The following is a 25,734-nucleotide window of genomic DNA, read 5'->3' on the forward strand; positions in this document are numbered from 1 at the left end:
GTTCCCTTAGGGATGTTCTAAACTCACCATGTCGTTAAGGAATCACACAGAGTCGTGTTCTGAGGAGCCCTGGGAGCTCTCCTGTGGTCAGCAGCTCTTGGGTGACTCAGCCTGAGGGCTCTGTGGCACTGGATTGCCACGGACACTCCATTTCTCCTGTTCCTCTGTGCTCTGGGAAGGGAGGGCAGGGGGAGGTTTGCTCACCTTGCATTAGGAGGAGTAACCCCTGAAGCTCTGACAGCACAGGGAGGAGCCCTGTGGCTGCACAGTGGTGCCAAATCCCAGCCCTGGAGTGAGGCAAAACATGGGAAAACATAGGATCCCAGGGAAAGCAGGGATGTGAGCTTCATCTAACAGAGGAACGTGTCCTCTTTTTCTTTGTTTCCTTCCTTTTCACTGCCACCACACCTGCAGAGCTGTGGATTTTCCCTGCAGCAGGTCAGGACAATGCTGAAACCAGCATCCAGGCCAGGCTCCCCAGAGACAGCACGTGATGCTTGGCAAGGATCTAGACTTGGATTCTGATGGAGCACTGGGAAGTGGCCACTGCAGCCCCAACAGAATTGACAAACCATTTATTTGCCTTCATCTCATGGTTAATGGGATCCTATTATTGCCTCATGGCCAAATGCTCTGCTCCTGTTGTTTTTTTCTTCTAAGTTTTTGCCAGCTCTGCCACAGACATGGGCTGGCAGCCCAAAAAGTTCAGTCCTGAGCCTTTTCTTCATTACAGCATGACAGGAAAACATTGCTGGGGTTTTCTGCCTGGAATCAGGGAATTAGCATTCCCAAGATGAGCGGCTGGCACCGTCCCACTCTGCATGGAGGCAGGATGGGGCTGAGCTCAGAGCCTCCCTCCCTGCCTCCCTGCCTGTCTGCAGCCTGGTTCCTTTGAATTTTTCACAAAGCCACATCTGTTCACCTCTTGAAGATCCACTCCAGCTTAATATTAATTAAATATAGGAAGGTCCTAAGTGCAGCTTGCTGGAATCCTGAGCATTCCCAGAGCAGAAGGGAGCTGGAGTTGGGAATGTAGGAACACGTAAGGTGAGGAGACTCTGCCAGGGAGTGCCCTCCCTTCTGAGCATGAGCATCACTGCTGGGAGATCATTGGTGACTGTCTGCAGACCCTGCACCTCTCCCTGCCTCTCCAGGTCCTTCCTGGCTGTAGGGACTTCCCTGTTTCCCTAAAGAGCTCACGGATGTTCTCCAGGCCACCCTGTGTCCCCCTGGCACAGCTCCTTTCCTGCCTGACACAAGCAACACTCCCTTCACACAGATGCTCACACAAAGGGAGGCACAAGAAGTTCTTCATTGTGTAGCACGATCCCTTCCATCCCTGGCAGTGTCCAAGGCTGGGTTGGATGGGACTTGGAACACCTTGGGACAGTGGAAGGTGTCCCTGCCCATGGCAGGGGGTGGAGCTGGATGGGCTTTGAGGTCCCTCCTCACCCAGCCCTCTCTGTGATGGATAGGATATACCATCCTCTGTTTTCCTTTATTTTGCTGATGGCCCAGTCCTGCTGTCCTGGAATTTGTGGGATTGCTTTTAACCACACCTAGGATTTTGACATAAGAATTTAAGAAAAAATGAAAACTCAGCTCAAGATTTCACCTGAGCAAGGATAAATAATATTTTACTTATCCTTGAGCAAATCATATTTTTTGTGTATCACAGTGTGTTTGTTTCTTAGTATTTATCCTGTTGGGAACACATGGAGGGGGGGATCTAATTCCCAGTATTCACCCCTCTTTTAGCTGTCACCAGCACAATCCTTAGCAATAATCAATGAAGCCATTCCCCCTGCAGCTGCCCAAGATGGCAGTTTTTCTCATTAGTCAGCAATCAATAGCAGCCCTTAAGTTAATAATACATTGTGGTGGTGTTGTGGCAGCTGGCCTTGCCTGTCTTCCCAGTGGAAATGAACGTTGCAGCTCCTTGGAATGGAAGAGCAGGCACAGGGCAGGAATCAATGGCATTGATTTCAGCATCACTTTTTGAAAAGACTGATCATCATCCTCAGTGGCCCTGGCAGGAGCCTGTTCTCACTCTGTGTTACTGCACTCACAGGGCCATGCAGGGTAAAAAAAAAAAAAAAGAGTTGCTTGATTTGCTCACCTGAAATCTGCAGTGAGAGTGAATTCCATGGGGTGGCTGCTCTGGGAGTGGCTTGGAAGGTGCTCTGGTCTTTGTCTAAATGGACCCTTTGCTAAATGTTCATTTTAAAACCAGAAAAATCCAGGCCCAAAGACAGAGGCTGTAAAAGTGTTCAGCCTGTCTTTAGAATGCTCTTCAGCTGGGCTCCTTGTGGCTGCAGAGGGCTCACCCAAAGTGCTGGGTTGGTTGAGGCCAGACTGGGCTCCCAGCTCCAGTTTCCATCGCGGTGCTCCGTCGTGACAATCCAGGTGGAAAAATCCCATTGTAGCAGTGAGGGGTCACCCCTGCCCGTGTCCCTTTGGGCTGGTGAGCTTGTGGCAGACTCCTGGGCGTGTCCTGCTGCCTGCCTTTGATGGCCTTTCCCTGTGTGTGCAGTGACTACAGGTACGTGGCCGCTGCCCTCGCCGTCATGAGGAACGTCACCCTCCAGATCAACGAGCGCAAGCGGAGGCTGGAGAACATCGACAAGATCGCTCAGTGGCAGGCCTCTGTCCTGGACTGGGAGGTACAGTAACCCTGCCCTGGCAGCCTCCAGGCTGTTCTAGGGTTATCTAAGACCCTGTAGTTCATTGCCCAGGGTTTGGGATGAAGCCTGGGGTGGAGAAGGCACAGTCGTGACTTTGAGGTGGTGCTTAAACATTAACGGTGCCCTAAAGAAAATCCAGTTCCAATTTCATCACTAGCAACCTGGAGTGACTTTTGTGATTGCACTGCTGGTAGTAGGTGAGACTTGGAGCAAACCCCATGTGCATTCTGCCTCTGTGCTGTGTCACTGGGGAGGAGGGAGGGAAAGACGTAGCAAAAAGCCCTGGAAATTGCAAGAGGTTAAGAAAATGAAGAAAATCCTTCTGGTGATTGCTTTATGACTGGAAGCCAAACTGTTAAACTGGAGTTAGAGATGTTATTTGCATTTTATAAATGACATCCCACTTAAAGATATTTCTGAACCAGCCCTGTGTGTAGTGATGGTGTAATTAAGGAGCTGAGAGGCACAGGGAAGGCAGAGTCAGCAGAAGGATTCCTCACCAGCAGGCCTTCAGTCTCTACATTTGTGCCATGTGTTTGGAAGAAAAGCCATACTAAAATTATGTTCTCCCTTTCTTTTCGTCCCTGATTTTTAAAAATCATTGTATGGAAGTAATCCATAAATAGGGTTTTGCAGCAGATTGAGGACAAACGTTTTTGTAAATCCTCTCGCTGTTGTCATCAGCCCATGTGTTCAGCAAGGAGATAATCAGAGTGATGGAGCAGCCTTTCTGCTTCCTCACTTGTGAAGTCTGAAATAACTCCACATTCCAGTCATGGGGATCATACTGTGGAAATGAGTGTGTGGGAAAGAGGCATTCATCCTTTAATTAATTTATTTCTGGCAAAGATCTGCGAAGGCTGGGAGGAGAGGGAGAGAAATACAGGTGCATCACCTGTGTCCTCCTTGGCTGAGCTAGTTTCATTGCTGTGATGGAGGATGGAGGTTTATCACCCTGGATCTGGTGATAAAACACACAATAAAACGCATAAATGCAGCAATCAGAGCTGGGATTGTGGCTGGCTGGGAGAGCAGAGAGCACAGACAATGTGTCTGATTGTTTTACTGCTCAGGAACATCTCTCACTGCCAGGCAGACTCATTTCCAGAATGAGGAAAGTGCTCTGCAGGAGGCACAGGACCATCAGCTCCATGCTCAGCCCTGGAGTGTGCCATGGGATGAGCTAATGGGGGTCATTTGTGAGGAGCTCCCAGCCCCTCGCTGGAAATAAATCTCCATTAAGGACAGATCCATTCCAAGCCAGTGAATATTCATGTGTGAGAGGGAAGCCAAGGTGACCTCCACACAGGATCTATGGAATAGCAGTTGCTTTTTCTCTTCCATTAGCTCAGTTGATAATTCATTTTTATTTAGCCCTGTCCTTGATAATTCATTCCTGCTTAGCAGTACCCATTCTTTATCTCCATCCCATCCTCAGGCACTTGCCAAATTATTCTTCCAGGCTTTTTTCAGCTATTCCAGATTTTGAGCACATTATTGCAGCAGCATCCTTCAGCTTCTCATAACATAGCACAGCCTGCTGCTGGTATGCTCAGAAATCCCATGGGAACACAGCTCCTGGTCAAAGAAAAACCCCTTCTTTGCCCTTTTTATTCTGGATTTTGGATCAAGAAGAGTCACAGAGTTTTGATGAGAAAGTAGAGGATGAGAGCTGGATCCAGCAGAGGAATTCACTGCTTGATTCTTTCCTCTAAAGCAGCTCTGAATCACCAGATCCAGCCCCCACTGCACAGCTGTCCATGGAGCAGCCAGAAGGATGCACAGAAACCCAAAATACCCAGGAGTGAGCCACAGTGTAATGCAGGAAGAGAGTGGGAGAAATGAAAGGATTGGATCTTTGGGACGTGCTTGGATGTGCTGAGATGTGTGCAGGTGTTCCTTTGGCACTGCAGACCCCAAACCCCACTTGGAGGCTGCAGGGGTGTCCCCAGGACATGGAGCAGTGGGGTTGGCTCCTCACCCAGCCCTGAGGGCTCAGAGCTTTGTCTCCTGTGCAGTTTTGGGCTACAGCAGGGACCTCCTGGTGTGTGTCCCAGCCTCTCCAGGCTCTGGGGAAGGGACAGCTCTGGTTTGAGGAGAAGATCAGCTCCCAGTTGGTGTTTGCTGTCAGTTGCTGTCAGGCCTGTCCAGTCTTGTGGAGTTCCCTGAGCAGAGAGGGATCCCAGTTGTAACTCCCAGCTTTCCTGGCCCTGGTCCTGCTCTAATCTGACCTTTCTGTACCTGTTCTGTCATCCCAGTGGCTCTGGAGCACAGGCACAGCCCAACCTTCCTGAGACCCCCTGGAAACAGCACTGACCCCAAGAAAACGGGGGCCAGCCCTAAAAAATTAGCAGTGCAGTCTTTTTCCACCCAAAATGCAGGCAGGGCACAAGATAGAGCTAATCCCAAATTCCCACCACGTTGGCACTTCACAACTGATTTCAGTGGCTGAATGTTGCAGCATGTGGAGATATTTCATTTGGAGGAATGTCTGTTTTTCCTCAGCATCTTGAGACTGATGATGCTGATTCTCCTCTCTGAAGTTTTCATTTCTAAATTTACCCGTGTTTTGTCAGGAGATGGTGGAAAAAGATTCTTTAAAGAAGAAGGAAAAAATCCCAACCAAACAAAAAATACTTTGCGAGGGAATATCTGAAATGTTCTGGTATATAAAACGTGTGGACAGTTCCTTGCAGGGAGAGGTGGTGTCGGGAATGCTGATCCTAAAACAAATAGGAAAAGTAAGGGTATGTCCAAGCTGCTTTAAGCAGAGGGGTTTTACTGAATCCCATTTTTTAGGAATCATTTTTATACCTCCATGGGATAAAAATTTACCACATATGTGGCCCCATGGTGGTGAATTTCAGGGTGAGTACTTGAAAACCACAAATATCCTTGAGTTAAGCAAAGTCAGAGGTTTTCCCCAAGAAATCCTGCAAGCAGGATCTGATTGTTTAAATTGCCAGTGGGACCAGGAAAGGGTGGCCTGGCACAGGGGACAGCCAGGCCTGAAGTCTTAAGGAATTATTGGCAGCTTTGGCATCTTTAGACAAGAAATGACTGAGCAGAATTGTAAGGGAAGATTCTGATCTCCCTGGCTGCTGTAAATCAGGAATAATCCCAGTCACTCTGAGTTCCTGTGTAATTTGTGGCAATGTGGGCTTGCCTGAGAAGCCTGCCTTGGTCTGCTGCCACGTGTGACTCACTTCTTTATTTTGTAACCTGAATTCCCAGCATATAAACAGACCCAGAAAGGTGCTGCCCACACCAGTGGTCCAGTGCTTTGAGCTGGTAATAGCTCAGAATTTGGGGCTTCCACCACCTCCCACCGAGCCCTTTCAGTGCCTTTCAGTTCTGAAGTGTTCCCTGATGTTCCAGCTCCATTTCCCCGCTCAGCATTGTCCCCCTGCTCAGGGTGACACACCCTCAGATCAGAGCAGTGACATTTAAAGGCAGCAAGGCAAACCTCCACACAGAGCTGCCTTCAAAGGGGCAGCCAGAGCATCCTGGGCAGCCTTTGCTGCTCTCTCCCTTCCCTGTTCCTGCCCTGTGAGGGAGCTGCAGCCCTCAAAGCTTGGTGGGAATAGCTCCACACGTCACTGTCAAGTTTTCTGAAAAATCCCTTCACCAAAATTTTCTCTTAGGAAGCTGAGAAGCCTCAGAGAAAAAAAAAAAACCACAAAAAAAACAACCAAATTCTTATCTCATTTGCTTCTCCTGTGTTGTGCTCACATGTGAAATGTGTTTGGAGATTGTTTATCCAACTTGTAATTGTTTCATTAATTTCATGTAAATTGTTTTAACTTAATGACCAATTACAGTCAAACTGTGTCAGGACTCTGGAAGGAGTCACAAGTTTTCATTATTATCTTTCTAACCTTCTTTAAGTATCCTTTCTCTATTCTTTAGTATAGTTTAGTATAGTACTCTTTAATATAACATAGTATAAAATAATAAATTAACCTTCAAAAACAAAAAATCAAATACATCATTCCTTCCTTTGTCTGAAAACCCCACAAATACAAGACCACACGTACACAGAGCAGGATTTAAAGAGGCTTCCACAAAGCCCATCACCATTTCCAAGTCCTTACCAGCCCCAGGGCTGTATTTGCACCCCTCAGAGGCACCTCCCTGCCTTTCTCTCTGCTCCTGGTCCCTCTCTCCTGCCCCCCAGATGGATCCTGTGAGCCCATGGAGCCCTGTGCCACTGTGCCCATCTCACTGGGCTCTGCTTCTAGGCAGGATCTGGGCTCTGTTCCCCTGGGCAGGGCTCAGCACAGCCTCCCTGAGTGCCTGTATGGATGATGTGGGGATGGAAAACAGGTCTGTGCCTCAGCACACCTGGAATTGCTCAATTTTATGCCTTTCCACACAGCTCTTGAACTGCATCAAAACAAAATGAAGCAGCAATCACTGCAGCAGTTCAGGCTCCATCTCCGTCTCTCCAGCAGCACTTCCCTCCCTTTCAGCCCAGTTTTTTCTCACAGGAGGGAGAAAAATTGGCTCCCATTCCCTGGGAGATCTATGCAGGTCCCTGATCCAGCAGGGGACAGTTAACCAGGTTTGGCAGAGGACAGAGCCTTGCTCATCAGCCTGGATAGGTTTGAACTTGCTATTTAAACAGATCACTTTGGTTTGTGAAGATATTTAGATATTTCTACCAAAGATTCTTATGGGTTGCCAATAGGGCAGCTTCCAAGAGCATTAAATTTCCATGAAGGGAGAAATAGAAATATTTTTGAGAAATTAAATGAGCATTGTCCTTTTAAATTTCTTCTCATTCCTGTTATTTACGGGTCCTTTAAATCAAGACTTGCTGCCCTTAATTATGTAATCTATAATCACTGGCCTCAGCCTGATACTGCATCAGTGAATCCAAGAGAGCCACAAAGAGAAGCTGCCTGGAACCACCAAAGTAAGGGCAGCCTGATGAGAAACCCTCCTGGGAAAAAAACACCATGGCAGGGACTGAAATGAAGCCTTCTTTTTTCTCCTTCTTTTATTTTGTTCCCCCCAGCAACAGAAGGTATCAAAACTGAGCTTGTTGAAAAGGACAACATTTCACTGCCGTTCCTTTGTGTGATCTCAGTGTAGCCCCGGGTGCTAATCAGCCTGTCAGTCTCTAATTGCAGAACAGCAGTGTCAGGCACGAGAGAGCCCTGCGAGCTGGAGAGGGCACAAATCCCCTCCTGGTGCCCAGCAGGGCCGGCCCAGGGCACAGGGCTGGGCTGGGCTGGGCAGGGGGCAGCTCTGGGGGGCATTCCTGGGCCCAGGGAGGTGTCTGGGAGGGGGAGCAGCTCTCAGTGCCAGCCCTGCCTCGCTACCCTGCTGCTCCCATTTGTTTCATGGCTCTCTTCAAGCTCTGTGGCTGCTGCCAGCTGCCCATCACAGAGCATGGCCAGGGCAGCAGCACTGGGGAGCTGGGATCCACATCTTCCCAGGCAGCAGCAGCAGCAGAGCTGACCCTGAGCTGTCACAGTCAGGAGTGGCCTGGGCCTCAGTGTGGCACTGAGGGCACTGGGGGCTGACATCCAGCCCAGAGCTGGGGCCTTTGCTCCCACTGCTGCACACAGGGACCGGGGCTCTGCCTGACTCTGGGAGTCAGCTCTCCTTGGCTCCCTCTGGATGCTGCAGGACGTGCACTGAAAACCCTGGATGTGTCTGGGGAGGGCTGAGGGGTTTTTTGGAGGCTTTTGTGACAAAACTCAGGTGGGAAAAGGTGTCAGGAGTCAGGGCTTCTCTGGCCACTCTGCTGCTGTGCTCTGCTGAACGTCTGCCAGGTCAGAGCAGCTAAAAGTTCAGCCTCTTCCTTTTTCAGCAGGGACTTACAGAAGGATACAGATGATCTAGCCTCTGTGGGAGTTGGAAAAAAATGGAGAAGAAAAGGGAAATTTTTTCCTGGTTCTGTACAGATTTGGAGGCGTGGGACTGGGACAGACATTTGGGGAAGTCTGTCTGGAGCAGGGCTCGAGGTGTGCTCGGGGTGCCAGTGTCCCTCTTTGCCCCCACTCTGCAGCTGCCCCCTGAGCCCCTCAGTGGGGATCAGGAGAAGACAATTTGTGCTCTTCAGAGAGGTACAACTGTGTCAGGACAAGAAAAGCCTTTGTAGGCTCAGAGGTTGTGCCCTCAGGCTCCTCTGTGGGAATTGGCACAGCAGCCCAGGCTGGAGGAGCAGGGCAGGACCTTGGACACGCTGCTCCTGACAGCCACGTGCCAGTCCCAAACTCTGTGCAATCTGTGTTTCCCAATTTGCTCACCCCAAGTGAGAAATCAGCTATTTCTGGCCTAGAGACTGGATATAGAAATTGTTTTCCCCTGCCTAAGAAATGCAATACAAATCCCATCATTTCGGATCTGGATGTTTTTGGGTTATGTTGCTTGCAGGGACTACAGAGTTTGGATTCAGCTAATCAAGTAGAAGTGTTTACAGAGCCCTCTGTGTGTCCTCAGGCTTCAGATGCTACCACAGGAGTAAAAGACAAAGCTGGCTTTCTATTTTTAGCAGCCAGCCTCTCCTAAGCTCGCCCCCTCTCCTAAAGCTCCCATCCATAGGCTTGTGGGAAACTTCTTCATGTAAGCTCATGTGCAGCCAGGAAATCTCACAGTTTCAGGGCCTGGTGTGTTTTCTGCAGAGGTTTCTTGTTCTGGGGCTCATGTCCCCTGAGCTGTGGCAGCAGCACTCACTCCCTGGGCTCTGGCCAGGCTGAAGTGGGACCCCCCTGAGGCACTGGGTGCTCACAGCCCATCCCTGGGGGCACTGACCCTCAGTGTCCATGGAAGCCATCCCTCCTTAGCCCCTGGGGCAGCACAGGTACAGGAGGGAGGCAGGGGGGTGGATAAAGCCCTGGCTAAGGCGATTTGGAAGTCTGTGCTGCAGCTTGGTGATGCAGTGACTTAATGAAGCTGCTGCTGTCACAGGGCCCGGGGACACAGGCGGTCGCTCCCAATCAATGCTGAGAGGTTAATTACACATTTACCTGAGCAGCAGTTTGAAATCCTCACCACAAAACCAGCAAGGGGGGAGACTCCTGGCTGCCTTGGCACCTGCAAGTGTGAGCAGCACCAGAAGTGTGTGTCTAGCTAGATGCCCCCCATAGCTGGCTGAACCTCGACAAGCTGTTTGCTGGGATTTTTGGGATGCTCTTGGCCCAGAAATCAGTTCCAGCTTGGCATCAAAGGCAGAACTGCAGTAGTTCACAGCCAAAAAGAAAAAAAAAAAAAACGAGTTCTTCTCTGTCTTGCTCCTGAGTGCTGCTCCTGAGTGCTGCTCCTGAGTGCTGCTCCTGAATGCTGCCTCACCTTTCAGCTGGAGCCACCCCGCCTCCTTCCTCGGTGCTCTGCTGAGATGCCCACAGGGCAGGTGGTGGTGAATTCACCCATTTTTAATAAATAGATTTTAATTAACTTTTTAAAAAGTCCAGCTCATTCCAATTAGTGGAGGGTGACTGCATTTGTTCTCTCAGAGAGTGGGAGAGAGAGCACTGTGTTTTCAAGACCATCTGCTCATGAATCCTTAAAAAAAACTCAGGAGAGGAAAACAAGCGTTAGCCGGAGGCAGGGAAGGGTGAGGGCACTCTGGCAGCCAGCAGGGAGGCCTGGCCAGCCAGGGGGCTGGGGCTGCCACAGGAGCCAGGGTGGTCCTGACAGGATTTTGGAGGTGGGGAGCTCTAATGAGCTGTGGGAGAAGGGCCTGGCAGTGCCTGGATGAGTGAGAAGAGAGGCAGCAATCCAGAAGGCTGAGTTCTGGCAGCCTCAGAGGTGGGGAACTGCTGCCCCAGTGTGTCCCAGGCTTTTGTAGCTGGCTGGAGATTTCAGGAGGGGAAGTGCTTTGGGATGCTCCTCTAAAGGGAGGGCTTGCAGGGAATTTGGTGCCCTGAATTCAAAGTGCCTCTGGGGTGGGCTTTGAGGAGGAAAGGGCTTTGTTTTCCTGATGCCACCAGCACCTGCAGCAAGATCCAAGGGTCTGGGGGTACCTGGAGAGGGGAGTGGGGGCAGTGTCTGGGGCAGCTCTTTCCCCATTGCAGTGGGAGCTGCAGTGACCACGTTTCATCCACACCTCCTTCATTTATTCCCCTTCCTTCAGAATTATCCCCCAGTCCCAGTTTCTGGTCTGAAATCAGATGGGGTGGCTTTGAGAGCTGCAGAAGGGCCAAAATCTTACAAAATTGCTGTTTCTGCCCATCATGCATAGACAGACTTGTCAGGGCAGTTGACTCAGGCTGTTCCCTGTGCCCTCCAGGGAGACGATATCTTGGACCGCAGCTCGGAGCTGATCTACACGGGAGAGATGTCCTGGATTTACCAGCCTTATGGACGGAACCAGCAGCGAGTTTTCTTTCTCTTTGATCACCAGATGGTTCTCTGCAAGAAGGTAAGGACACAGCTAAGGGCGTGCTGTGGGCAGGCTTGCCAGTGCAAAGCGGTTTTCAGGGCACGGTGGCTGTTGGCTGCACGTGCAGAGGAGGATGTGGAGAGCCCTGAGGAAGGACAATCTGCATGCTCAGGGTGTGGAGTTCTCTGTGATAGAGGGATTTTTGTGCTCATAGCAAATCCAGCCTCCACTTGCTCTTTTCATGCCTTTATCTCATGTGCCCCTGGTTTGGCTCGTTGCCTCCCTTCTCGTTTTAGGTTTTGGCTGCAGTGTATGATCTGGGATTAGATAGCCCTGCAATTCCTGTATGAACTACAAAACCTGGCACTGGGGCTGACAGCCCAATTGCTGCATTGAGATGGTGATGAGCAGCAGCCAGGCTGTGCTGGGTGTCTGTGCTGGTGCTTGGGGAGAGGCTTTTCAAGCCTCATTCTCCTGTCTCTGCCGTGCTGGGTTTTATGGGGCCCCTCCCTGGAGGGAACCCATGGGGGAGGAGGGAGGGCAATGCAGGATGCTGTGCTGCTGTGCTGTGGTGTTAATAGCAGCAGCTGGGCTGTGATCCACAGAAACTGTGTCCAGCAGCAGCTCTGGTGTCCCACTGAGGTGACCCCAGCTCACTGCCACCACACCTGTGTGACAGGAAGGGACAGAGCTCCTCAGTGCTGGCTGTGACAGGTCAGGATGTGCTGTCACTCCCTGCAGCCACACACAACTGTGCAGGAGGGTGTCCCTGGGGCAGCACAGGGCTGTGTTCCTGTCCCAGCCCTGGGAACACAAGACAGGCTGAGCCTGGCACCCTCTGAGGAGGCCCTGGCACCGTGGGAAGGGTGTGGGTGGGGATGTGGGTGGCTCCTGACTCAGCACAACATCACTGCCCCCTCCACAGCCCGGGCACTGCAGTGGGTGGCACTGGCTTCTCCTGAGTCATGGCTGACTGAAGTTCTGGAATGCCTGTGCTTGTTTCCCCCCCTCATTGCTGTGCCTTTCCCTCGTGGCCCAGCCCTGTACAGGAACAGGCACAGAGCAGCAGTGGGAGCTGCAGTGAGCCTGGAGGGCACAGCTGCTTCCCTTCCTAATGCTGACCTCCTGCTCTTTGGCTGTGACCCTGAATTTCCCATTCAGAAGGCAGCATCCAGTCTGGCTTGCACTGGGTCTGGTCCAGAGAGGTATTAAGCATCCCCTTAACTCTGGGAAAATCAGGGCTGGGATTCCTGTGGCCATCAGCAGGAGTGGGGAGTGGTCAGCAGTTCACAGCTGGGGGCCTGCAGGGTTCATCAGAGTCCAGCCAGTGCCAGTGGTTCACTGTCCTCCTCCCTTCTGCATGGAAAAGGCATTTTGGGGGGTGGGGAGGTGCTGCCTGGAACCCCCTGTGGGCAGTGAGGGGGTCTGGCCCTTCTGGAAGCACCACTGGCTCCGTGTCAGGACCTGCCAGGGCCTCGTGCTGAGTGTGCCCAGGCAGCTCTGGGGTGACAGGGCACAGGGGGCAGCCCCTCTGGGGACCCCTGGGCACAGGGCTCAGACCCCACTGCAGTTCTCCCTCTGTGTCTGTTCCCAGCATTAAACTGCAGCTGCTGCTCTCCAGCCTTGGGCTAGGAGGGGAGATGAGGTTCCAGCTGGGCTCTCCCATCCTGATCACACTTTCCTTTATTCAGAAGAGTGTCCAAGTCTGGAATTCAGAGGAGTTTTAGCTCCATTTTGGGACCACACATCCCATATATAAAATGAATGTGAGTGGTGTGTAGTCTGTGCTGTCCTGACCCCCCTGACAGCTCCCAAGAGGCAGGATCAGCTCTGCTTCAGGGCTGGGGCCCCTCAGGGAGGCACCATTTACCTCGAGCTTTGGGAAGGCAGGGCCAGCCTTCCTTATCCCCTACTCTAAAACTGAGGGGTGGAATATGATCCACACACTCCTGAGAGCAGCTTTGGAACCACTTAGAATGGCAAATCTCAGTGAATCTTCAGAAAAACTACATTTGTGGGTTTTCTTCAGGTGTAATAATAGGTGTGATACATCCCTCATCATGACACAGTCTATATGAAAATACTTTTTAATTATTATGGTGATTTTTATCTCTTTGTTGGCCCAAAGAGATTTTTAATAGAAATAAGGAGCTAATTCCTTATTTAAATATGCCACAGATGCTTCAGTTTGATGAAGGCATGGGAGATATCCTGAGTGGCTTTAGAAGGCAAATACACATTTCAGACAGGATCTCTCTCCTCCAGATCTTCACTGCAGTTACCTGCACATCCTCCTCTCCTTCCTCACCTCTGCAGGTGTTTGCATCCCCTGGTAATTCAGATGGATCCTGTGGGTGGGGAGGGTGATACAGGAGTTCTGGTGGGACAGAGTTTGATACCAAACTGTGACAATTGATACCAATCTGTGACAATTCTGCTGCTGGCACTCCCTGTGAGCTCCATTGTCCCCAAACCTTTTCCCCATGGGCTCACCCTGCAGGTTCCTGCTCACAGTTGATGCAGTGGGGGATGAGGGGTCTCCCTGCTGGCCCATCCAGTGTTCCCTGGCTGAGGAACACTGTTGGCTCTGCAGTATTCCCAGTGTCCAGCTGCCTGCTCTCAGCAGTGGGTAACACATTTCCAACAAATCCCATCTGCTCTGCTTGGGCCCTGCTCTCCAGAGGCTTTGCCACCCCTTTCTCTCGGTTTCTGAAAATGTTTCAAGGTTTCAGGGCCTTTTTTTGTTGGACACCTGGCCAAGGCATTTCTGTGAGGGAGAATAACTCTCAGGATGATTGTTTCTGACATTATCACCTGGTTGTTGCCTGCTTTTCCCACCTGCTGCAAGACTGGGAATTCCTGGATGCATTTCCATGACCAGCACGCCTTCAGACATAGACCTGGCTTGGGAAATGAGTGATCACCCAGGGCTGAGCTCAGATGTGCTTGGCAGATGTTATTTCCACCACTGTGGGTGTACTGAAGTCTTTCTTCCAAGCAGGAAAGCTGCACTAAGGTTTCCAAGGGCTGCAGCAAGTGGAGGAGCTGAGAGTGTGGCAGGCACCTCTCCCTGCTGGCAAACACCTTGCAGAGCAACTTGTGTGGGATCATTTTCACAAAAATAGTTTCCAAGCTTTACAGATAAGTCTCTTTGGCTTAGATTTTGCCACTGGTCACTTCCTAACATCACCACTGAATGCTCTCCTGGTGCCAGGCCGTGAGGAGATTGATCAGATGAAATGGCCTTGTCAGCTGTTCCAGGTTCCACAGACTGAGTGCTGAACACCAGTCTGGGTGCAGCAGTTCCTGATCCAGAGCCACTGGCAGAGCTCAGGATCCAGGTTTTCCTTGCAAAGCCAGGTAACTTTCAGCTGTTGGATCAATGTGAAACTCTCCCATGGATGTTTCCTGAACACAGGCTGGGACACTGCCGTGGGCAGGGACAAGGTGGTGCCTTTCCCAAGGAGCTGGTTGGAGACCCTAATTCAGAGCTGCCTGTTGGGAAGGCAGAAGGGAACAGGCTGGGCAGGAACAAGCAGTGCCTCAGTGTGCCTTGCCATATGTGTATAATCAGGACAAAAAAGCCTATTCTGGGATGCTGGCCGTAATTACCAAGCAATGAAGGCAATCCTGGATGATGGTAACACTCAAAGATGTTGCCTTAAAGGCACAGGGTCCACTTTCCTTATCACCCTGAAGTTGAGAGAGTTTGACACGGAGATGCTTTAGATTTGCAAATCATGGTACTTAATATCCAGGCCTGTGACACACAGCATTAATTATGATCACTTTGGGGATGCTTGAGGTTCTTAGCAGATGAGGATCTTCTTTTTTCTGTTCTGGGTAATAATTTGAATTCCCCCAATGGGCTCCAGGGCACTGTGGCATGAGGCTGGGAATGACAGTGTGAAGTAGGAAGGGTTAACAGAGTTACTGCTCTAAATTCCACTTTTATTTCACCAATATCTGAGCAGTCCTTGATGGGGCCCCTTTAGTGTTTTCTGACAGTGCAGAAAGATCAGTGACTGCATGAAACACATTTAGTTTTCATTTGTGCTTTTTATGTGTCTCTTGTAATCAGGAGGCAATGCAAGCTCCAGCTTGTGGTTTATTGCTGTTGCTGTCTTCCCTTGAGCTGCCTGAGCAGAGCAGGTTGGATGGGAAGCAAAATGAGACCAGTTTAATAGCAGCAGCCAGACAGACAGCCAGAAATAGCGGTGCTACAGGAGATGGAGTAAATAAAATAATCCTGTCAGAGTCCATTGCAGTCCAGGTTTCCAAATGGGAAGATAAAAGAGACATTTCTGAGTCCTTTCAGTGGCAGAAGGTTTAGCTCCCCTGTAGCTTCTGTTGGAAACACCAAGGTGATCTTTGCACCAAAACAACGGCCCTGCTTTTTTATTGCAGGCTAAAGAGGGCCTGTGGGAGCAGCCAAAACCTTGTTTGCAAACACACAGCAGCCCTGGGACAGTTCTTATTACTTTAAGTGGGTTTTTGACTTCATCAGCACCTCCAAGCTCTTCTCTTTTTCTCCCAGTAACACAGATCTCCACAGAATGCCAGGTTTTGGGTCAGGGCTGGGCCCAGCCTGCAGCAGTGGGGAAATGGGTCAGGCTGGGTTTCAGCAGCTCAGGAGAGACTCAGTGCTGGCCTGACAGGCAGAGCCTGCTGCTGCAGCTGGGGGGATTCCTGGGGTGTCCTGTGCAGGGCCAGGAGTTGGGCTCTGAGGATCCTTGTGGGTTCCTTCCAACCCAGGACATTCCATGATTCCATGAGGTAGGCATGGAGACAACCAAAGAGAACACAGTGGCTTGGTCACAAAGTGTGAAATGAAGTTTTCAGAGAGCAGGGCTGCCCCAGCCCTGCTGACAGACCCCTGTGCTCTTGCCCAGCTGGGGCTGCCTGCAGGCAGGAGGTTTCTGTGGGACCACAGGGCAGGGAAGGGAATTTGGATGCTTCACCCGTCCCTTGGCCAGCAGGTAGCCAAGGAAGGCAAGTCCAGCAATTAAAACCAATTATGAAACAGCACTGCAGCTTTCAGGCAGGGGTACTCAGGGAAGAAAACATTGCTGTGAATGGTCCCACAGCCTGGAATGTTGGGTGAGCCTTTGCAGGGCCGTGCAGGTGACGTGCCCTGAGCACTGCCACAGGGGCCCAGGACAGAGTGCCACAGGGGCTCATGACACAATGTCCCAGGGCCTCATGTCACAGTGCCACAGGGGCTCATGACACAATGTCCCACAATGTCACAGGCCACAGGGGCTCATGTAACAGTGTCACAGGGGCCCATGACACAGTGTCCCACAATGTCACAGTGCCACAGGGGCTCATGTAACAGTGTCACAGGGGCCCATGACACAGTGTCCCACAATGTCACAGTGCCACAGGGGCCCATAACACAATGTCCCACAATGTCACAGTGCCACAGGGGCTCATGTCACAGTGTCACAGGGGCTCATGACACAGTGCCACAGGGGCTCATGACACAATGTCCCAGGGCCTCATGTCACAGTGCCACAGGGCCTTGTGACACAATGTCCCACAATGTCACAGTGTCCTAGGGGCTCATGACACCGTGTCCCACAATGTCACAGTGTCACAGGGGCTCATGACACAATGTCCCAGGGGCTCATATCACAGTGTCCCACAATGTCACAGTGCCACAGGGGCTCATGTCACAGTGTCCCACAATGTCACAGTGTCCCAGGGGCTCATGTCACAGTGTCCCACAATGTCACAGTGCCACAGGGGCCCATAACACAATGTCCCACAATGTCACAGTGTCCCAGGGGCTCATGTCACAGTGTCCCACAATGTCACAGTGCCACAGGGGTCCATAACACAATGTCCCACAATGTCACAGTGCCACAGGGGCCCATAACACAATGTCCCACAATGTCACAGTGCCACAGGGGCCCATGCTGACCTGGAACCTGCTGCCCTTCCACTGCCTGGGGGGAGCAGAGAGGGAAGAGCAGGATCCAAAGGGACTGCAGGAGGCAGCAGGAGGAATGCTAAAAGGCAAAAAGGGCTGAATTTGGAGTTCTCCACCTCTGTGTGGTTGTCTGGGCAGGGATCAGGTTCACAGAATTCTTAGAATTCTCAGAATGATGTGTTGGAAGAAACCTTAAAGATCATCTAGTCCAGCCCATGCCCTAACACCTCCACTAAACCATGGCACTGAGTGCCACATCCACATCCAGTCCTTGTTTTTGGCCTCCTGTGACCATACAGATTGTCAGGATGTTCTGCAAAACGCTCTGTGCCTCACTTACCCCTCCTGGAATGGCACTGGGTGTAAATTTGGCCCACAGGCAAACTGCAGAGCTGAAAACTTACCCCTGCTGCTGTGGCCTTTCACCAGCAGCATGTGGAGCCCCTGGGGAGCCAGCAGAGCAGTGACCTGGCTGCACAAGGGTTTCCCATCTCTGATATAGGGGTCTCCTCCAGCCAGGTCTCATCAGCTCCTGGAGATCTGTATCACACCTGTGATAGCTCAGATGGCATAAAATCAGCAGGATGGCTTCTGTGGTACTGTTGGAAACAGAAAAGTTTTAATAAAAGGCAAAATAACAAAGCTCTTTACAGAGAAAACCCAAGCCAGGTGCAAGAGGTTCTTGCTCCTGGTAAAACACCTCACAAAAGCCATTAGTTCCTTTGTTCTCTTCTCTTTCTAGTAAATTGCCCAGGTGGGACTTTTTGGCTTCTGTCCAGCTGGCTGTCCTTAAGTTTGAGGTGAATTCCCCCAGGTCCTATGAGTTGTCTTTTACCTAATTGAGGAGAGAAATTTCTGGGCTTTTTTCCTTTTTAAGGAGACAGAGGATAGTTTGGTCACTCCATCAAGAGGGGGCACATTCCTACACATCTCCTCCTGCCATCAGTCCTTTGGAAAGGCACTCACCCTCACCTGGCTGCTCTGCAGCCAGAGGGATTGAACAAGGGTGGAAGAAGGCACCAGAATGCCAGTGGTGCTCCACTGAATCCATGGAGTGAGAACAGCACTGCCACAAACGCTGTGAGCCCCAGCCCTCCCCTCTGGGATCCCACAGTGCAGCTCCACGGAGCTGCTGAGGATGAGTCCAACATCTCCTCCCTGCTCAGGAGCCAGACAGTGCTGAAGAGCTGGGCAGGGATGTGCTGAATAACTGGGCAGGGATGTGCTGAATAACTGGGCAAGGATGTGCTGAACTGGGCAGGGATGTGCTGAATAACTGGTCAGGGATGTGCTGAACTGGGCAGGGATGTGCTGAAGAGTTGGGCAGGGATGTGCTGAAGAACTGGGCAGGGATGTGCTGAATAACGGGTCAGGGATGTGCTGAACTGGGCAGGGATGTGCTGAAGAACTGGGCAGGGATGTGCTGAAGAACTGGTCAGGGATGTGCTGAACTGGGCAGGGATGTGCTGAAGAGTTGGGCAGGGATGTGCTGAACTGGGCAGGGATGTGCTGACCTCCCTCCCCTGGCCTTGTGCAGCTGGAGTCACTGAGAGCCAGCAGTTCAGCTCCCCAGGGACACTCCTGGCAGGTTTGGTGTGGGAGGTGAGTGGCTGAGAGGGCTTTGGGGAGGTGGTGGTGACATCCCCCTGTCCCTGATAGGATCCATCCTTTAGCTCATTCCTGGCTGGGCTGAGCAGACCCCATTTCCCTCAGCCCGGCCCACACAGCTTTGAGCTGTTAGAGATCCACCATCAGAGCCTTCCAGGGTGTGTCTCATGAATGCTGCACACATGGGATGGAGCTCTGGGACCAGGCCAGGTCCCCTCAGGAGCTCATTTCCTCCTTGGGTGTCCTGTGCTGCTGAAACCCCTGGATGGCTTTTGGTGATGCCATTAGATGCTGTGTCCAAGGGCTCAGAGCAAAGCTCACAAGCTCTGGCATCCAAACTCTTAGCAGGGCTTGGGTTTATTTCCTGATATCAAGAATATTTAGGACAAAAACACTCCAAAGGGTTCATTGAGCTTTAGGGTCTCATTTGGACTGAGAGGCCCAATGTGGTGCTGCACTGAGCTCCACCATGTGTCACTGTTACTGTCCCACCTGAGCACTCAGCCACTGTAGGGTTAAATTAAATGTACAAATGCTACAGAAAACTGTCCCCTTGGTGTTCATGGAGAGCAGGCTGGGCTGCTTTCGTCAAAGGCTCTCTGTAAGGTAAATTAGACTTTAAAAATGTAGGCTCAGAATCTTTTTTTTTAAAGTCAAAGAACGTTGAAAGCCTTCATGACTAAAGCTACCCAAAGACACGGCAGAGTGGCAGCGTGCCATGCTCTCATTGCTCACGGCAGCCTGGGCAGAGGGGAGGGACAGAGCAGGCCAGCAGGAAAATCAGGACAAATTTCAGGAGTACATTGGATAACTCTGCTCCTCTGCTCTGCAGTCAGTGCCCAGAGCAGTGGGAAATCACACAGAGGGGTCTGAGACTCACCCACAACTCAGTGCAAATGGCAACTCAGCCTCTTCCCAAGCTCTGCCTTTCCCAAAGCATGAGCTGGTGTTTGGGTGCAGTTGCTGGGAGCCCTGGCTTAGTCTTTGCCTAATTCCAGCACCAACTGTTCACTGGTCATCACCCTTCCATGGCAGCTGCTCCCCAGGCAGGGCTGGCTCTGTGCCAGCCTCATCCTGGGCTGGCTCTGCTCCCCTGGGCACTGGGGACACTCATCTCTGCTGAGGTGATCTGCAGGGATTGCTGCTTTTCATCCCTGCCCAGACCCCCAACAGCCCCACCCTGGGCATCCCTGGCAGTGCTGCCCAACCCCTCCTGCAGCTCTGGCAGCCTCGGGGCTGTGCCCATTCCCTGGGGAGCCTGGGCAGTGCCAGAACCCTCTGGGGGCAGAACCTTGCCCTAAAATCCAACCTAAACCTGCCCTGGCCCAGCTCCAGCCCTTCCCTGGGCGCTGTCCTGGTCACCAGTGAAGAGATCAGAGCTGTCCCTCTGCTGCCCCTTGGGAGGATGTCAGAGACTTCACTGAGGTCTCCCCTCACTCTCCTCCAGCTGAACAAGCCAAGGGCCCTCAGCTGCTCCTCCAGGTCCCTCCAGAGCCTTCCCCATCCTCGTGGCTTCCTCTGGATGCTCTCCAATGGCTAAATGTCTTTTTTCCATTGTTGTGCCCAAAACTGCCCCAGCACTGGAGGTGAGGCCACCCCAGGCCAGGGCAGAGCAGGACAATGCCCTCCCTGCCCAGGACAGGGATGTCCCTCATGGCTCCAATGCCCTCCCTGCCCAGGACAGGGATGTCCCTCATGGCTCCAATGCCCTCCCTGCCCAGGACAGGGATGTCCCTCAAGGCTCCAATGCCCTCCCTGGCCCAGGACAGGGATGTCCCTCATGGCTCTGGGGCACTGCTGATGTTCTGTAAAGCTGGTGGGGATGGAGTGATGATCCCTGTTGGAATTGCCACCGTGTTTCCTCTTCCTCCTCCTCCCTGTGCCTCTCAGGGCTGGAGGGGCTGTGCTGTGCTGCCTTCTCTGCTTCCCTGGGCTCTGCCAACTCTGATCCCAAGGCATGGGAAATGCTGAGCTGTTCCCACACAGCTCTGAGCTGTTAGAGATCCACCATCAGAGCCCTCCAGTGTGTGCCTCACTGATTATTTAGAGCTCCCCATTGATCTATACAAGAAATAAGTATCATTATCCCATGGTAGAGATGGGGGAGGGCTGAGGGAGGAATGTCATTTCACTGGAGCCCCAGGAGCTGCCCTCCCAGGGCCTGGCTGCATCCATGCCCTCAGAACACATAATTCCTCCTCCAGTCATTCTGAGACTCCTTTGCCACTGGAATATGCAGGCTTTGATAAACAGGAGCACCAATAACCCACATATGCAGAGAGGAGCTTGTAATGGATGATTCTGTGGCTGGCATCTCCTGTCAGCTCCTGAGAGGGATCTGATGACTCAGGCTGGAAATGGCTCTTTCCCTATTTGTGCCTCACGGATGATTTCTGTGCATGAGAAGTGGAGTGTGACCCAGCACAGGGTAAACCACAGCTCCTGAGAAAAGGCACCATCCTAAACCCAAACCCTTGCCTGAGGCCTCCCCATGCACCCCTGTACACCCCACACTCAGGAGTTAATGGGGGAATATGGAACTCCTGGAATGCTGCACACGTGGGATGGAGCTCTGAGACCAGGCCAGGTCCCCTCAGGAGCTCGTTTCCTCCTTGGGTGCCGTGTGCTGCTGGAGGGATCATCACTCCATCCCCACCAGCTTTACAGAACATCAGCAGTGCCCCAGAGCCATGAGGGACATCCCTGTCCTGGGCCAGGGAGGACATTGGAGCCATGAGGGACATCCCTGTCCTGGCCAGGGAGGGCATTGGAGCCATGAGGGACATCCCTGTCCTGGGCCAGGGAGGGCATTGGAGCCATGAGGGACATCCCTGTCCTGGGCCAGGGAGGGCCCCAGAGCCATGAGGGACATCCCTGTCCTGGGCCAGGGAGGGCATTGGAGCCATGAGGGACATCCCTGTCCTGGCCAGGGAGGGCATTGGAGCCATGAGGGACATCCCTGTCCTGGCCAGGGAGGGCATTGGAGCCTTGAGGGACATCCCTGTCCTGGGCAGGGAGGGCATTGGAGCCATGAGGGACATCCCTGTCCTGGGCAGGGAGGGCATTGGAGCCATGAGGGACATCCCTGTCCTGGCCAGGGAGGGCATTGGAGCCATGAGGGACATCCCTGTCCTGGGCCAGGGAGGGCATTGGAGCCATGAGGGACATCCCTGTCCTGGGCCAGGCCTGGCCTGGGGTGGCCTCACCTCCAGTGCTGGGGCAGTTTTGGGCACAACAATAGAAAAAAGACATTTAGCCATTGGAGAGCATCCAGAGGAAGCCACGAGGATGGGGAAGGCTCTGGAGGGCTCATTTCCTCCTTGGGTGCTGCTGAAACCCCTGAATGGCTTTTGGTGATGCCATTTTGCACTGGTGACTGCAGATTGCCCTCCTTGTCATTATTGTTCTTTTTCCCCTCGAGTGTTCCAGGGGGGTTTGAGCTTTCCTCTCCCCTGGCACAAGGAGCTGTGCTCTGCACTAGTGGGGCAGAATAAAGAGATGAAAACTGGAGAGCAGGAGAAGCAGTACAGAAGACAAGTTGGACTCAAAGAGTGACTGACCAGTGATTTACAGGTGCAATCCTTCCTGCAGGTGTCTAAATCCACTCCAAGAGGAGCATAACTCGTTGTGGGAGCCATTCCCAGTATCCAGGTTTTCCAATAAAGCTCAGCCTTGCTTTCCTCATGATGGCCACAAAGGAGACTCCTTTCCTTCCAAGCACAGTTACATGAAGTCACCTTCTCCCTTCCAGGAGGGGACAGTGCTGGGGGCAGAGGGGGTGGCACAGGCAGGTCCCAAGGCAGGGCCAGCCCCGAGCATGGCCACAAAACCCAGCACCCGGAGAGCAGAGCTGTGGGGGGCTTATGTAACATGTCAGAACTTTGCTTTGTGCTCCTGTCAAACCACTTTTTTTGGCTTCATCTTTTCCCTGTGAATCCTCAGTACAGATTACGTGAACAGACTGCAGAGCATTATTCAGAAGAGCTTAATTAACCTCAGCGAGGGGAAGAAAAGGAAATCGTAGAAGCTGTAGGGTAAAAAAAGATCATATTTAGACAAATAAGTGCAAATGACCCAGATGCATCAATTTCCTTTCGAGGCAGGCAGGCAGGCTGGGTGCTCTGCAGAGGCTGCAGGTCTGTGCTCCTGCTGCTCCTGCTCTGGCCCCACAGTGCCCCAGGTCCTGCTCATCCCACTGCTCCCAGCCCTGCTCCATCCGGCTCCTCCTCTCACTCCATGCAGCTGCAGGAGCCCAGGAGAGCAGCTATTCCCTTGGCAGGATTCAGCACACTCAGATCATCTCTGATGGATGTTTGTCTAATCTTCTTTTGAAAATCCCCCAGGAATGCCGTCCCAAAACTTCCCTATTTTGTCTGTTCTAGGGTTTAACTACTCTTCTAGATAAAAACATTTTTTTTTCTCAAGTTTCTAATCCTGTTCTCCCTTGTGGTAAATTAAGCCAAGCCACAATCAAAATGGAGAATAACTGATCACCAGCCTCCTTAAAAGAGGAGTAGCTGGAATACCAACAGCACATTCCTCTATAGTTATGGCCTTTCTACATTAAACAGCTCCATTTCTTTGGCCTTTCCCCACTGATAAGGTTTTGAGAGTCTTTTTTGGGGTTTCTGTATTTTCTTGGTCTTGCCTGATTTAACTACAAGAAATAATCTTGTATGAAATTCAGAACTGGCCAGGGCAGAGCAGCCCATGGTCACCCTGGCTGAGCCATGGGCAGGATAATACACAGGACCAAAGGAACAGAGCCAGTCTGTGAACAAAGCTATATCCTAGAGATGAATAATGTCTTCATTCCTCACATTCTAACTCTCTCATTTATCCCTGGATAACTGTTGGAGCCCTGGATGCTGAGAATTTTAAACTTTCTGGGCTGAAAGGCACAGACCCCCAAGAGAACACTGCATTTGACCTGAGGCTGTGGAGAAGGCTTCCAAAATTGATTGATAGCACTGGGATTGTGGGTGTGGACTTTGAATAGAAGCATGTAATGTCACAGGGTAGAAAACTTAAGAGTTGAAGGGTTTAGAATATAGCAATATATATAAGGCAAGATGGAGGTTTTAGGGTGGTGGCTAGTTGTTCTTCTCCACCTTCTTCTTCACCTTCTTCTCCATGGGTTTGGGTAGTTTTGTGCAATTGGATCAAAAAGTCTGCACTGCAGGACATGAGTGATTAGTTATTGGGTTAAAAGTGAAAATAATTTAGGTGTCATTTCTTAATTGGATAGTTTAGCCTTAAAAGAGAGAAAGCAATTTTGTAGCTTGTTAGTAGAATGCTGTAGAACTCAGAGTTGTAGGATGTGATATAGTTAAGAAATAATAAACATCTGAGTCTGAACACCAAACACCGACCTTGACAGAGGCAGAAGAGTTAAAGAACTGACATTTGGTGGTGCCCTGTGTGAGGATTGAAGTGAGGACCTTCAGAGATAAGCAGGAGCAGGAGCAGCATTGCTGTCCTCTCAAAGCCAGAGCTCCTCTCAGCTTCTGCAGCAGATAAATCTCCATTTTTGTGCACGGATCTGCTTTGTCCTCCTGCCATGCAGTACTTACACCAGGCTGGTGGAACAATCCATTTCCCTCCTCAGCCTCACAGTGCTTTCCTTAATCTCATCTTTTCTTTGGCTCCTTGGAGATGCTGGGAAAAGGACAGAACTGTGCTGGGCAGAGTGGTGTGAGGAGCAGCAGGTTGAGCACTGCACCTGGCAGAGCACACCAGCAGCATCCCTTCATGGCCTCTGTGCTCTCTCCATTTCCTCTTGTCCATGTGCATAAAAAGTTCCTCAAAACAAGGGTTTGGCCTTGTTTGCTGTCTGCTGTTGGCTGATGAGTACCTGCATTTTCTGGAGCTCAGTTATACTGCAAGGTGTTTGGAGAGGGCCATGCGTCACTAAGGAGCTGAGTAGTGTCTTTTATTGTTTAAAAGCTGTGATAAAATAGCCATGGATCAAGTAATTATTGTGCTTCCCATATTATGGGTGTTAAAATTTAGTCAGTTGAAAAATAATATCCATTCACTGAGTGTTGTCAAGAAGAAGGGAGAATGATAATAGGAAATGCCGAGCACATTAGAAATGAAAATATCCAGTTACAGTTTTTAATCTGTGGACTGAACTTTCTGGAACCAGCTGTGGACAAAGTCCTCCATGAGCAGGCATGTGCTGCTCATGAGATGTTTGTGTGGGGAATAAAGTCTCTTATAAATTCAGGGTACCAGTGTGGAGTTTGTGGCCACAAGTGAGGAATGGTTCTTCTTCTAGGAAGGCATTGGGAGAAAAGATAATTAATTTCTTCTGGAGTCATTATTGAATTCCTTCTCCAATGACAGTGGAAGTGGCAGACAGGAGCTTTGTGCTGTTGTTGTCTCCTTTGCTCAGCTCAAGGCCAGACCACGGTGTTTCCTCCTCTGCAGCTGAGCTGCTGCTTCCCCCCTCCTGCATTTCCCCAGCAAAAACCTGTGGGGCCATTTCATCTCCAGAGGCACTTGGAGGATTCCATTATCTCCTCACTGCTCCTTCAGGAACTCCTGGGCAGCACCTTTATCTTCACATCCAGTGCTCAGCAGCTCAGGAGCCTCCCTGGAAACAGGGCAGCTCCTGCTGCATCCCAGGAGGAGAAATGTGTGGACCAGCTCAGTTAGACATGTCCAAACCTATGGACTGTGTCCTCTGGAAGCACAAAGCTGGTAAAGCATTCCCTTGGCAGTAGCTGTTAAAAATAGCTCATAATGTTTTCTGAGTCAAAATTGGGGAGATAAGAGGGGGGAAAATGTGTTTAGTGTGTGTATAAGGAAAGAATGCACTTTATTTATTTATTTATTTATTTATTTATTATTTATATTCAAAAACCTTAAACTCTAAGGTTTCCATCCTGTGATATAACACACTTCTATTCAAACTCCACACCCACAATCCCAGTGCTGTCAATCAATTTTGGAAGCCTTGCCCACAGCCTCAGGTCAAATGTAATATTCTCTTGTGGGTCTGTGCGTTTCAGCCCAGAAAGTTTAAAATTCTCAGCATTCAGGGTTCCAACAGTTTCAATTTATCCAGGGATAAATGAGAGAGTTAGAATGAGAGAAATGAAGAAATTATTGATCTCTAGGATTAAAGATTTGTTCACAAGTTTGTTCACAGGCTGGCTCTGTTCCTT

The 25,734-nt window shown here is 51.0% G+C and overlaps 1 protein-coding gene across 9 annotated transcripts in view; it reads left to right on the top strand.

Annotated features, from left to right (window-relative positions):
* Positions 1 to 25,734, top strand: part of ARHGEF9 (Cdc42 guanine nucleotide exchange factor 9) — a 131,532-nt gene that overhangs the window by 82,849 nt on the left and 22,949 nt on the right. For all 9 annotated transcript variants that reach the window (XM_054516340.1, XM_036401981.2, XM_036401980.2 and 6 more), the window contains 2 exons: positions 2,534 to 2,663; positions 10,927 to 11,058. In XM_054516340.1, coding sequence (XP_054372315.1) covers positions 2,534 to 2,663; positions 10,927 to 11,058 — 262 coding nt within the window. The remainder of the gene's footprint in view (positions 1 to 2,533; positions 2,664 to 10,926; positions 11,059 to 25,734) is intronic.

The sequence above is a fragment of the Molothrus ater genome, chromosome 14, assembly GCF_012460135.2.
Source record: "Molothrus ater isolate BHLD 08-10-18 breed brown headed cowbird chromosome 14, BPBGC_Mater_1.1, whole genome shotgun sequence".
NCBI classification, from domain to species: domain Eukaryota; kingdom Metazoa; phylum Chordata; class Aves; order Passeriformes; family Icteridae; genus Molothrus; species Molothrus ater.